The 14256-nt window shown below is 32.5% G+C and overlaps 1 protein-coding gene across 39 annotated transcripts in view; it reads left to right on the top strand.

Moving 5' to 3' along the window:
- The window catches only part of RIMS2 (regulating synaptic membrane exocytosis 2), a 605437-nt gene that overhangs the window by 360015 nt on the left and 231166 nt on the right, over positions 1-14256 (top strand). For all 39 annotated transcript variants that reach the window (XM_061439193.1, XM_061439200.1, XM_061439191.1 and 36 more), the window contains 3 exons: positions 5691-5759; positions 8135-8291; positions 10578-10694. In XM_061439193.1, coding sequence (XP_061295177.1) covers positions 5691-5759; positions 8135-8291; positions 10578-10694 — 343 coding nt within the window. The remainder of the gene's footprint in view (positions 1-5690; positions 5760-8134; positions 8292-10577; positions 10695-14256) is intronic.

Below are 14256 nucleotides of genomic sequence, written 5' to 3'. Positions count from 1 at the left end.
TGCAGCTGGTGACCCTAGAAAAAGGGAAAATTTGGACATGGAGACAGACATGCACAGAGGAAGACAATCTGAAGACATTCAGGGAGAAAATGACCGTGTGACTGGAGTGATGGAGCTACAAGCGAAAGAATGCCAAAGCTTGGGCGAACACGAGAAGCCAGAAGAAACAGGAAGTATTCCTCCCTAGGAAGAGACTGAGCACAACATCAGAATGAGCACGGCCCCGCTGACACCCTGATTTTGGACTTCTACTCTCCAGAACTGTGAGACAGTAAATTTCTGTTGTTTGGAACTTCACAGTGTTCGGTACTGTGTTACAGCAGCAATATGAAACTAATTCAGCGGTGTGCTGTGGTGTGGGCCATACATGCTTTATACATTTCATGTTAAATGTATTCCTAAATATTTCATGTGTTTGGATATTTTTGTGAATGATAGTGGTTTTGAAAACAAGTTTCTTAATTTTTCATCGATCATTTTTGTATGTTGACTTTGTATCCTAGAGTTTTGCTAAATTCATTGATTAATCAGTCTTAATAACTTTTTTATAGTTTCCTTAAGATTTTTAATTTACATGACCATGTTACATCTTGCTTTCTAGTCTGTATGCCTTTCATTTATTTCCCTTGTATTTTACTAGTACAATATTGAATCAAAGGGGATTGTAGTGGACATCACTGGCTTGTTCTTTCTTGTAGGGGGAATGCATTCTGTATTTAATAATTAAGGGTTATGTTAGCTGCAGGTTTTTTGTAAACACCTCTTACCAGTTTTAAGAAGTTTCCTTCTTACTAGTTTCCTGAGACATTTTGTCATAATGGAGGTTAAACTTTTTTAAATGATTATTTATGTCTATTAAAATAATTAAAACGCGTATATAAATGAAACAGCTTCAGTAACCATTAATTAGAGCTAGAGAGAAAAATCAACAAATTTACAAGCATTAAAAGAAAGTGCAGTATAATTCTCTCTCAACCATTTATTGGTCAAGGAAACAAAAATTTAGGGATAATACAAAATAAACCACGGAATTAACAAATTTATCTCATGGTTAAAGAACTCTGAACCTAACATTTAACGAATTCATATTCCTCTCTTATATACAAGAAACATTTTAAAGAATTATTAATATACTATTCAATAATTCATTTTTTGACAGATTTCAAAGAATTGATATGATTTAGGCTAATCAACTATGTCAATTTTTAAACAAAGAGATATATTATACCCATACCCTTGATAAATTTTAAAAATAGACGCATACTATAAAGAACATTTTTTTCAAAATCTGTTATATCTGCATCTGCCATGGATAAATCAGTCAATAGTGTCTTAAATTTAATCAAATACGGAAATATCTTCTAGACCCATGAAGAAAATTTAATGCATATTTACATACAAATATTTGTGTGATGCAAAGAAGTACTCAGGGGAATGCTTACATTAACAAAGTGTTCAAAGCTTGATAATTATAATGTACTCATCCAGTTTTTTAGGAAAAAGAATCAGTTCAGTTCAGTTGCTCAGTCTTGTCCGACTCTTTGCAACCGCATGGACTGCAGCACTTCAGGCTTCCCTGTCCATCACCAACTTCTGGAGCTTGCTCAAACTCATGTTCATCAAGTCAGTGATGCCATCCAACCATCTTGTCCTCTGTCATAAAAATCCAAGGAAAGAAGGCCTTAAAGTAAGAGCAAAAATCAATAAAACAAGAAACAAATTTCTAGTTAGGATTATGAAGCCCAAAATTTAATCCTTTAAGTGAATTACAAAATAAACCTCTGGTGAAATTTATGGCAGATTAAAAAGAAGGTACAGTTAGTATTCAAATGATAATATGATTGATATATCAGAAAATACATTAAAAAATAAAATTAGAAATGTTGTAGCAAACAGTTTGAAAACTTAAAGTGAAGAAATTCTTTTAAAATATATGATTTACTACACCTTGAATTAATACATCATTCTACATCTACTACAAAATGGAATTAGTAATTTAAAATATTCCCACAAAGGAATGGTAATTTTATAGATAAGTTCTATCAAAATTTCAAAGAACAGAATTTTTTAATCTACAGATTAATCTCTCAGAGATTAAAATAGGACTAGTTTTCTATATTTAGTTGGGCTAGTGTAACTTTGATTTTAAGCCCAAAGGTTAGTACAAGGAAGGAAATGGGCCAGAATCAATTGTAAATAAAAATTGAAAATCATTTATGAAATATCACTGAACTTTCAAGATTTTCCTCAATCTGATAGGATGTAAATTCAGCAGATATCACTTTTAATGGAGAAATATTAGAAAAATTCTATTTAAAATCAGAATTAGAAAGAAATGTAAAAGTTCTTTTTCTTTCCAGTATTGAACTTACTAGCATAGAAAGACAAGAAAAAGGGAAAAGGCTTTAGGACTGGAAAGAAAGATTGTCTCCATAAGAAAATACTAACAAAACCATTAAAAATAAGGGGGCAGGGATATCCGAGGTGGCTCAGTGATAAAGAATCTGCCTGCCCATGCAGGAGATGCATGTTCGACCCATGGGTTGGAAAGATGCCCTGGAGGAGGAAATGGCAACCTACTCCAGTATTCTTGCTGGAAAAACCTCATGGACAGAGGAGCCTGGTGGGCTACAGTCCATGTGGTCACAGAGTCGGACATGACTTAGCCACTGAGCATGCACGCATGGTTAGTGCGCTACCACTACAAGGGAAAAAGAGACTTTAACAAGTTGGCTGATTATCATTGTTTTACAATAAAACTGCATTTCTGTTTATGAGCAATTAGGTTATAAAACATCATTTTAACAGTATTTCTAAAATCAATAGAAATGATAAGATACAAAGGATAAATCCAACAAAAAAGGAAAATTTGAATGACCAAAGTTAAAAAATTTCAGAGAGATCCTAAAGGCAACTTGAATGAAGAGAATGCCATATTCATAGCTTGTAAAACAATGCTGTAAAATGTGTCATTTCTCCCTGATTGATGTTTCAATTTAATGTATTTATCAAGTCAAAATCCCAATAGAATGTTTGTTGTGCAGTTTGATAACCTGAATCTCAAATTTAAATGGAAGAGCAAAGAGTGAAGGGGAAAGATCAAAGATATGAATAATTAGGTGAATTATTTGCATTTCAATATATAACATTGTAATAACAAAGACAGTGAGTTATTGGTTTATAGATAATCAGCTTGTACAAGGAAAACAAGTAGAGAACCAAACAAGTCCTAGCAGATAGAATACATTTATTTATAACAGAAGAAGTAACATTGCAGATCATTGTGGAAAGAGGATGATTAAATAAACAATGCTGAGATATGTGTTATCCATATTGAAAAAGTGAATTTACATCCATATCTCCTGTCATTCACAAACTCATTTCAAGATGGACAAGGATATAAATGCACAAAGCAACATTTTTAAACTTTCAGAAGGAAATAAGAGTATCTCTGTACTTGTATATAAGCTCAGAAAATTTCTTAAAGGAGACCCTGAAAACAGTTTTAGAAGAAAAGATTGATATATTCAGTGCCATTAAACTTAAATACTTGAATTCATCAGAATATGAAAAGACAAGATCCACATAGAGAGAACATAACTGCAATATATTTAACTTCTGTAGGACTAATATCAAAATAAATCAAGACTTCCTTCAGGAAAGTGATCAAGAGTTGAAAGGAAGTAGCATTTACAAGCCACGTGTATGCCCTACCTCCGACTCCAACCCCTACTGTCTCACACACACAGGACAACACACAAAGGCTAATAAAATGAGCTTCATTCTTATGTTGGTGTCATTCTTATCTTACATTAGAGGCAGATCTGATCCTTGACCAAGACAAAAATTATGTAATCTTTATGCTCTATGCTGAACCAGTAGCATTAAAATAATCATTGCTTTTTCCTTGATCATTTACAAGGTGAAATCTTCCTATCAGCAGAGCAGTTCTTAACTCTCTCCTCCAGAGCCTCATCTGTGTTATCCTTCCTCTCTCATAAGTTTATTTATAATGTCTGTCCTGATTCTATAACTCCTTTTGTGACCATTCTGTTGAGATGTTGTCAGATAACTGTGGTTTCCATATTAACCAGTGCTATAAGACCCTCTGTAGAAGGACATGGCAACCCACTCCAGTGTTCTTGCCTGGGAAGTCCCATGGAAAGAGGAGCCTAGCGGGCTACAGTCCATGGGGTCACAAAAGAATCGGACATGACTTAGTGACAAAGCAACAATAAGGGCCTCAGATTCAATTGGGTCTAAAACGTTATGACATATGGATTTGTAAGGAAAATAGTGGTGAGTTAATTCAGTGGGACCACATGACCAAAAAAGATAGGTATTTTCTACCTAACCATTAAAAGGAGAAAAACAAGAACTGCTGTTCCTATCAAAAAAAAAAAAGACTCTTCCTCTCCCAAGAGGGCAGGACAACAAACAAGCAAAATATAGAGAGAGCGTATTTCTAGGGAGCGGTTGCAGATGTTGGAAGACATTCCTTGAAAGGAATTGCATCAGTGACTGAACAGTTTAATTATTGCTATTTTACACAACATGAGCTTTCAGTGTTTTATAAACCTTACAGGAAAGCATTTATTTTATTTTTTTTAATTTTATTTTATTTTTAAACTTTAAAGAATTGTATTAGTTTTGCCAAATATCAAAATGAATCTGTCATAGGTATACATGTGTTCAAGAGTTTCGTCTATGTAATGAGTAACGTGTTGTGTAAGTAGACAGACAAAACAAGTCCTCTTGAAATAGAAACACTGTCTTCATTTGTCGTTAAATATTTTCTGATACCAAGAAAAAAAAAGAAGTGCTTTAGTAAAAGATTCTCAGAAAAGATTACAAAATTATAATGTTTTTATTTGTATATGTGATGTATGTCATAGTTAAGTGCGAGGGCAATCTGCTTTAGCCATTTAGTCAATCAAACTCTCCTTAATTCAGTTTAATGTGATTTTTGCCATAGCATGATTAACTTTTAAAGTTTTGTTACAGATTTGTAAGGAAAACAGACACAGGACTATTGATTTATAATAATTATTATTATTCTATCTTAGGTTGTTTCCTAGAAAATATAACACAGTTCACAATGCATAAGTTAGTTTGTGGATGATTTATTTCTCATATCTTTCTTAAAGCAACAGAGAAACAACTAAAGTAATAGTAAAGGAAGGATGTTTAAGATGTCTTAAATTATTCTTCCTCTCCATAAACGTGAAAAATAAATAATTGGGTGTATTTAATTCATTAGTCATGCGCATATTAGAAAAAGACACATGAACGTCTTTGACTGTAACATTGTTTGTACTTAGAAATTTGCCTAGATTTAAGTGCATTTGTCTAAAAGCATCTAAAACTGATTGAGCTATTTTTGACTTGGCTTTTTGTTCAATAGATTTTTATCAATTAGCATGAAATCACTAACATATTATTTAATGTTTAATAGTATTTCAAACTTTAATCCTTTTAGGAACTTTATCTTACACTTTTAAAAATAATATCCTCACATAATGAAATATACGTGAAAATGAGTGTTTGTGAGTTTATGATGACTTTTCTTCTTGTTTTTTATTCTCAAGTGTTTCCCTCAAAATCCTTTCATTCACTTTTTAGGTTGGTGAGGATTTTTCTTTTCCTTAAATGATCAGTGATTTTAATTATTGCTATTGTTTGCTTCATAGGATCAAAGAGAATAAGTGATAGTGAGGTCTCTGATTATGACTGTGATGATGGAATTGGTGTAGTATCAGGTAAGAATTTTATAGTAATAAGAAGGAAGTATAATCACTTCCATTTGTAAAGTTATTTACCAATGAACATGTAAATAGATAGACAGATAAATATAATGAGTTACAAAAGAACTATCCTGTTTATCCCTCACCCCCAAAACAGCCTTTCGGCAGTTTAAACTGAATGATTCCAGTTGCTGGAATATCTGTATGGATTGTTAGGTTGAATATTCTTACTGAAAGATGTCTCATAAGTACTTACCAATTTTCTATTTTTAAATTACTAAATAATAAGGATTTCATTATAAGTTTGAGAAGTTACTGTATAACTAAAGCTTCTTTATATTTCACTAACAATGTGGAAAAAAATTTTTACAATCACAAACAGCCACATGTATCAAATATTTGAATGCACTTTTTAAAAATTTTGTACATTGTTGTTATGTTAAGTATCAGGTACAGCTGCATTTTGAAATTGTGATATTGTAGTTTTAAAATATTGCCTCACTTATGGCTAGAAATTTGTCTGATGATTTAATAATTTAGCTAAGTAGCTATTTTTTATAATTTTTGGAAATGTTTTTAAATATAATATACTCTATTATAAAAATGTTTGATTCTCTTCTGCATAAAGGTTAATTAGCCTAGCAAATTTCATAAGCATGGCCAATTTTATCATGAACAAAATATTTATGTTCTATTGTATGTAAGATGTGCTACAATTGCGTCAGTGACTGATAATTTTTGTTGGACAAATTTTGATACAGTATGAGTCAGTTTGCTTGCTTTCAGTGTACTGCATTTAAAAAACTCAATACAATCCTTTTAGCCTTTATTTTTTGCACTAAGGTGAATAATATATTAATTCACTAAGACTACAAAAATATTTTTCATGTTTTATCATTTGTGAATTGAATCTTAATAAAGTCATATTTCTCATGATACCTTGCTTGGAGATTGTTAGCATTTTCCCCTACTTGTATTCTATTCATTTATTAATTGACTTTTCAACTTCTTCTCTTTATTAAATATCTAGCCACATCAGATTTTTTAACCCAAATATTTTTCTTCAGGTCATTAAAGCTCTTTGTCTTGATGTCATTTGGGGCATATCTCAGTTCTTTTATTTTCTACTTCCAGAATGACAAAAAAAGATTGTTATTTTTTTTCCATTTTGTTAAAGAATATATCTTTTGAAAAAAAATTTTCAGGAATCATTCATTATTTGGGTTACTACTTTCTGGAATAATCTTTGCTATTGCAGAATATTATTTAGCAAGCCTACACAATACAAAGTGTTTATCCTGGACTCATTATTGTTTTCCACCATAAAACATCATTGTTTCTTATCTCAGTATTATTAACTTTTTTTGCTATATGGTGATTCATTCAATAATCCATTGAGGGAAAAAAAATACTGCTGTATAATATCCTCTGTGTTACTATTTTGAAATCAAGTGTAATTTTTGAGATAACTTCAAATACTTGGAATCAAAGTTTAAATGTTTATTTCAAGTGATATTCAGAATGCTTTCTAATATTGTTTATTTCTTAAAGAAGTATCTATATAGACTATAAAAATTGGGCTTCCCAGGTTGCTCAGTGGGTAAAGAACCAACTTGCCCACGCAGAAGGCACGGGAGACTCAGGTTTGATCCCTGGTTTGGGAAGATCACCTGAAGGAAGGCATGGCCACCCACTCCAGTATTCTTGCCTGAAAGTGAAAGTTAGTCACACAGTCATGTCCGACTCTTTGCAGTCCCATGGACTGTAGCCTGCCCGGCTCCTCTGTCCATGGAATTCTCCAGGCAAGAATACTGGAGTGGGTTGCCATTTCCTTCTTCAGGCTATCTTCCCGAACCAGGGATTGAACCTGGGTCTCCTGCATTACAGGCAGATTCTTTACCAACTGAGCCAACTTTACCATTCTCGCCTGAAAATCCCATAGACAGAGGAGCCTGGTGGGCTACGGTACATGGGGTTGCAAAGAGTTGGACACGAGTTAAGCAACTGAACATGCATGCACTATACAAAGTAGGAACTTTTTGTCAGGTTAATTATTCTAAATATTTATAGTTGTTGAGAACTATTTGAAGCTCTTCTGGTCAATGAAGAGATGAAAATGTTTTTAGAATAAGCTTAATTCTTTTAATGAAGATTACTAACTGTGTAAAAAAGTGAGCATAGTAGCTGTCTAAATATTTGAATATTTGTCACTCCTTCTCAATTTAAGTGTTTATAAAATATTATTTTATGTTAGCATTGTGCTTTATTCATTATGCTTTACATTTACTATATTTAAAGCCTTTCACTAACATTTTATGTTTTTCAGTAAATTACAAAATACTAAAAATCTTAGTGTGTGGATAACTGTAATCTTAATATTTCCACCTTAGATTATCGACACAATGGTCGGGATCTTCAAAGCTCAACATTGTCAGTGCCAGAACAAGTAATGTCATCCAACCACTGTTCGCCGTCAGGGTCTCCACACCGAGTAGATGTTATAGGAAGGACTAGATCTTGGTCACCCAGTGTCCCTCCTCCACAGAGGTAAGACAGCATAACATTTTATAGGATGATATTATAAGCCTATTTATCTTAAAATATTATTAGAAATTTATAAAGATAGGTTCTTACAGAAAAAAGTTATTTAGGGGAAAACATATGTGCTAGTCAATAGCCTATATAATGAGAGTAATACAAAATATGGGCTACTTTGTAACTTTGGATGACCTAAATATGATTTTATTTTAAGTTCATAGTCATAAAGAAGATACAAATTCCAGTCTCATATATATATTGAGCAGATCTAGTTAGACCCAACTAATTGTACTCATGAATGATATTGACATTTTAAGAAATAGGAAAGAATAAACATTTGTTGGAGCAATACAATTAAGAACAATCATGAGAAGACTAAAAGGAAATGCATGAGCAGTGGGAAGAATTGTTTGGAAATCTACAATTCCAGGACTTATATTTAGAGGAAAACTCTAATCAGTCCAGTTAAGTTATAGAAATGCTTAATAGAGTAAGAACCATGGAAATGTTTCCGAATCAATCCAATTAAGTTATAGAAAGGCTTACTAGAGTAAGAACCAAGGAAATAATGTTTCTGAACAGGAAATATGTGCATAATTTCACATTTTATATACTTGCAATGTTTAAGGCAATTTGAACCCTTAGAATGACAATCTTAAAACACTTATTTTAAATGAGTAATGGAGTTATTTTTAGACATTTAAACTTAGAATTTTAGGTTGTCATCTTAATTTTATACGTGGCATTAGACTGTCTAAGAGAACAAGATTTATTATATTTATAAATTTAACTTAATTAGAAGGATATTAAGTACTTAAATGTTTATTTAGACAATTAATTAAAGAGAAAATTTAACATTAAATTTATAAACATAGTTTAAAATATTTGAAAAAAAACATTTGAAGATTTAGGTAAGATTGTAAATGGGACTAAAATTATTAAAAGTCTTCTGAAAAGTAACTGTTTAAATGTGGTAGACTTATCAGTAGAATAATAAGATTTGTAATCTGACATTTAAAGTGCAAGAGAGAATAAGATTTTAAATTTGTAGTTTTAGTAAATTAAACCGTTTCTCATAAAAAAAAAAAGGAATTCTTGACTTATCAAAGAATGAATATTTGAACACACCAGTAGAAAATAGACATGGATTTTAGATTAGATTCACCTGCACTTAACAGAAAGCCTGTATGGAAAAGAATGTGCTTAGTCACTCCGTCATGTCCAACTCTTGGGACCGCATAGACTGTAGTCTGCCAGGCTCCTCTGTCCATGGGATACTCCAAGCAAGAATACTGGAATGGGTTGCCATTCTCTCCTCCAGGGGATCTTCCCAACCCAGGAACTGAACCTAGGTCTCCTTCATTGTAGGCAGACTCTTTACCGACTGAGCTACAAGGGAAGCCCGTAAGATTAGTAAACAACCCAGGCCAAGAATGGTAGCTTAAAAAAATAGTCATTGATCGGTTATAAAAATATCAGTTTAGATTAAAAAAATAAACAATTATTATCCCTAAAATAAGATGGCAAATATATTGTCTATAAGCAACATGCTGAACTCATTTTCTCCACACAAATCTATACTTCCTCCTATATTTCATATTTTATTATCACTACTATACACCTTGGCTGCTGCTTCTGCTGCTAAGTCACTTCAGTCGTGTCCAGCTCTGCGTGACCCCATAGACGGCAGCCTAGCAGGCTCCTCTGTCCATGGGATTTTCTAGGCAAGAGTACTGGAGAGGGTTGCCATTGCCTTCTCCCATACACCTGGGAGTCATCCATTAATAGTTTTCATAATCCCTATCTTCATTCCCATTGATATTGCCTTAATTTTATGCCGGACCTCTTATGGCTTCCTGTGCAGCACTAGTGGGTACTGCCTACCGATGTAGGAGATGTAGGAGGGGTAAGAGATCCAGCTTCCATCTCTGGCTCAGGAAGATCCCCTGGAGGAAGAAATGGCAACCCATTCCAGTATTTTTGCTTGGAAAATCGCATGGACAGAGGAGCCTGGAGGGCTACAGTCCATGCAAGTCACAAAGAGTTGGACAGGACTGAAGCAATTAGCAGGCACACACCTGTTACAGCAGCAATCTCCTAATTTTATTGTCAATCTCCATGTGAAATTTATAGATTTAGCCAGAAGTGCAATTAGTTAAAACAAAGCAAAAATCTTAAGGCTGACATTACAGTGATCTTTTGTCTTTTTATACTGTCTTTATTAAAAAACTTTATTTTTTAGTATAATATATGATTATGGTTTATTAAGATATTTAATGGATCTTGCTATTTCAGTCGAAATGTGGAGCAGGGACTTCGAGGGACACGCTCTGCTATAGGACATTATAATACAATTAGCCGAATGGATAGACACCGTGTCATGGATGACCATTATTCTCCAGACAGAGACAGGTAAATTTAATCAAATACTGTGAGACCATATTATAATTGCTGCCTACAGGAAGAAAGATTACCATAAAATGTTTTCATCCTGAACTTGGGTATTTCTTAGTTTTTGAAACCATGTGCTTCGTTTACAACATCTACATTAATTCTTATGACTATCACATCATTTTAAAAAATTAAAGAAACAAAAAACAACCTTTTGTTTGCTAAGAAAAAAAATTCATTTTGCTCTTGCAGTTTTGGTACTTTGTTAAATCAAGCCAGTTAAGTTAGTGAACTTGCACATGAAATTATAATGACAATCATAAGGAGAACAGGATGTTTTGTTATTTTTACTTTATCATAACCAATTAGTATATTGAAAAATACTTTCATAAGACTGTAGATTTAAAGTCTTTTACATTCATCTGGTAAATCAGTGTGACTTTTTATATATAGTCATGTTGAGACAAGTCTGGTTTGTTTAAACAGACAGAAAAACTGATTCATGAAGAGGTTTTTCCTCATGGCTTTCAGTAAACCTTTTAAACAGCTTAAAGAATTACACTTGTTGACTGCTGTGCTTGGAAGACTTCTCTGAATTTTCTCTATTAAATGTGATATACTTAGGCATGTTTCAGTACATACATTAATTACTAATAATTTTTTTAACAAGCTAATTGATTAATCCTCTAGTACATTATTTGATTACATATGAAATGAAAAATGCTATGGTATTTCCCCAAAACTACCAAGTGGGTTTAAGATAAGGATTAGAATAGAAAGCTTAATTTGCTGTTCAGAGAATATTATGATGAAATAGCCAGGGAACTCAGAAATTTCTTTATATGCATCCTAAACTGATTTTAGTAAAAACACTGGGGGGAAGGGTGGAGATTCAATCAGTTGATATGAAATTTTTTTGTCAATACTTATAAATTGTTTTGTCCAAATATAGTCTAACTCTAACTCAGTTCATGCTTATAACATTGTGTTGGAGTACATTTTTTCAAAAGAAATATAGGGAATATCTTAGTCTTCAACAGTGTCAATCAGCTATTGGCTTTTGTGTCTGAGATCTAAGAAGAAATAGGAAGTGAATAAATTAATATCTTAGTGTCAAATGAAAGTTAGTGTAATGTTTTATTTATTTTTAATTTATTTGACTTTTTCATAGGGGTTTGTATCTTTAAAGTAATTATAGGCATGTTACCTACAAAAACGGATACTTATCAAGTACAATAATTGTGAAAAAGGTAACTCTATTAGAATGATTAGGAATGCATCATATTAGGATGGATGAATGAGTTTTTCATTACCTAGTAGAATTTTTAAAAATTGATAATATCTTGAAATTTTTCATGTAGTGACTCATAAACTCCTTGTTCACATTGAAGGCATGTTAAGCAGATGATCAGGGAGGAAAGTCTGAAATGACTTTAAATCCTCCAAGTTTATGTAAAATGAACTAGATATGTTCTCTGAAGGCAGTATGGTCTGGGCTAAATCTTGCAGGGAAGAACAGAATAAAATTGACCTCCAGAATTATAAACAAAAATAGTCACTGTCATGACAAGCACATAATATTTTATTGATATTTTGAGACAAAGAGCCCTAAGATTAATGACCTGAAAAGTGCTATTCAATCCTTGGTATTAGTTAATATTTGAATTAGTCATAATTGAAATGTCATATTTTATTGTTTACTTTATAACATTATGAATCTTTTAATTTGGCAAAAACGTTCAAGTAATTCAGAGATTTTGTGGGGAAATTGATCCACATGATTTCATTTCTGTTTTTGAGTCTTGTACATTACCAGATCATAATTACTCTTCATTGTGAGCTGTTTTAAATCCTTTTAGAAATAAATAAAATGGAATTTCATTTAAATAGGCCTATAAAACCATTTCTATATTAATTTTGAGTATTTTTGCAATCATTATTCATTAACATGAGGAATCAAAAATGAAAAGCATGGTATTATCCATGAAAATAGTCTATCACATTATTAAACAATGGGTTCTTAATTTCTGTTTTATCCTAATATTCTAAAAGATTTTACATAATAGAATGCATATGAAGGCATTGTTATTTTTATGTACTATTTATAATAGATGGTAAGAATACTCTAAACCTCCTACAGTGAATTTTCATGAACTGTATTTTATAGAATTGGTAAATAATACTGTTGATTTAAAAGCCTAAAAAATAATTTCCTTTGAGATGATAAGTAAAATTTAGTTATTTTGAGTAGTGCATTAATCTTGCTTGTCAGTAAGAATTGACACACTGGACTAGAATATTTCATGAAATGTATTCTTTTTCATGGGATTTGGAACCAAATGGCATTGGGCTTGAATTTAGAATTTTTTTACTACTTGATCCCTGTGTATCTTTGATTTGATTTCCTTATCTACTTGACTTCCTTATCTATAAAATTAGAATATTAATACCAACTTTATAGGGTTGTTGGATAGATTAAGTGAAACAGTGCCACCAATTGAATGGTATGTACTCAGAAAAAGTACCTCTTAACATTTTAAGAGGATCTTTTAGCTTATAAATAATTTACATTTTAATGTGCTCATCAATTAAGCAGAGAAAAGAGAAGTCAGTCAATTCAGTTGTTTTTTTAAAGTGGCTTGTAGAGGATGTAGGATATGTGTTGGACCTTGAAAAATGAGCATGTTTATTTAGGCAACAACAAAAGATACAGAGCCAGAATATACATATATTATCAGAAAGACCCAGTAAGAAGGATGAAAGACTAGGGGCATACTAGAAAATTGTGAATAAAGATAATAGCTTAAAAAAAAAAAGATAATGGCTTTTACATCGGCCACGTTGGGTGATAAATGATACAACCCCATGGACTGTGGCTTGCCAGGCTCCTCTGTCCATGAAATTCTCCAGGCTAGAATATGGTATGGGTAGCCATTCCCTTCTCCATGGGATATTCTGACCCAAGGATGGAACCCCAGTCTCCCACATTGTGGGCAAATTCTTTATTGTCTGAGCCACCAGGGAAGCCCCAATAAATGATACTCTATGACATTAATTTGTATACCTGGTTGGGCTTCCCAGGTGGTGCTAGTAGTAGAAAACCCATCTTCCAACACAGGAGGCATAAGAGACATGTTTGATCCCTGCGTTAGGAAGATCCCCTGAAGGAGGATATGGCAACCCACTCCTGTATTCTTGCCTGGAGAACCCCATGGACAGAGGAGCCTGTTGAACTACAGTCCCTAGCATCACAAAGAATCAGACACGACTGAAGCGATTTAAACATGCATACACACACTTGTTTAAACTTACATGGTGTAAGAAAGAGATATCCTTTTCTTATAGATTATATACGAAGAATTATACATAGAATTTTGATTGGATCTTCATTTCTCTGCACATCTCATTTTATTAGTACTAGTCAAATTCCTTTTCTCTTTTGAAAAGAAAGAAGGTTTATTACAAGTAATTCAGAAACTTCCATACAGTGATATTAAATAAAAATGATTAATATAATAGTCATCTTCATCTTCATTCCTCCTACTTTTTTGTATCATTATTTCTCTGGGAAATCCTGATAACT

This window comes from Bos javanicus, chromosome 14 (genome assembly GCF_032452875.1).
Source record: "Bos javanicus breed banteng chromosome 14, ARS-OSU_banteng_1.0, whole genome shotgun sequence".
Taxonomy (NCBI): Eukaryota; Metazoa; Chordata; class Mammalia; order Artiodactyla; family Bovidae; genus Bos; species Bos javanicus.
Note: the sequence above shows the minus strand (reverse complement) of the source record. Positions and strands in the feature narration are given on the sequence as shown.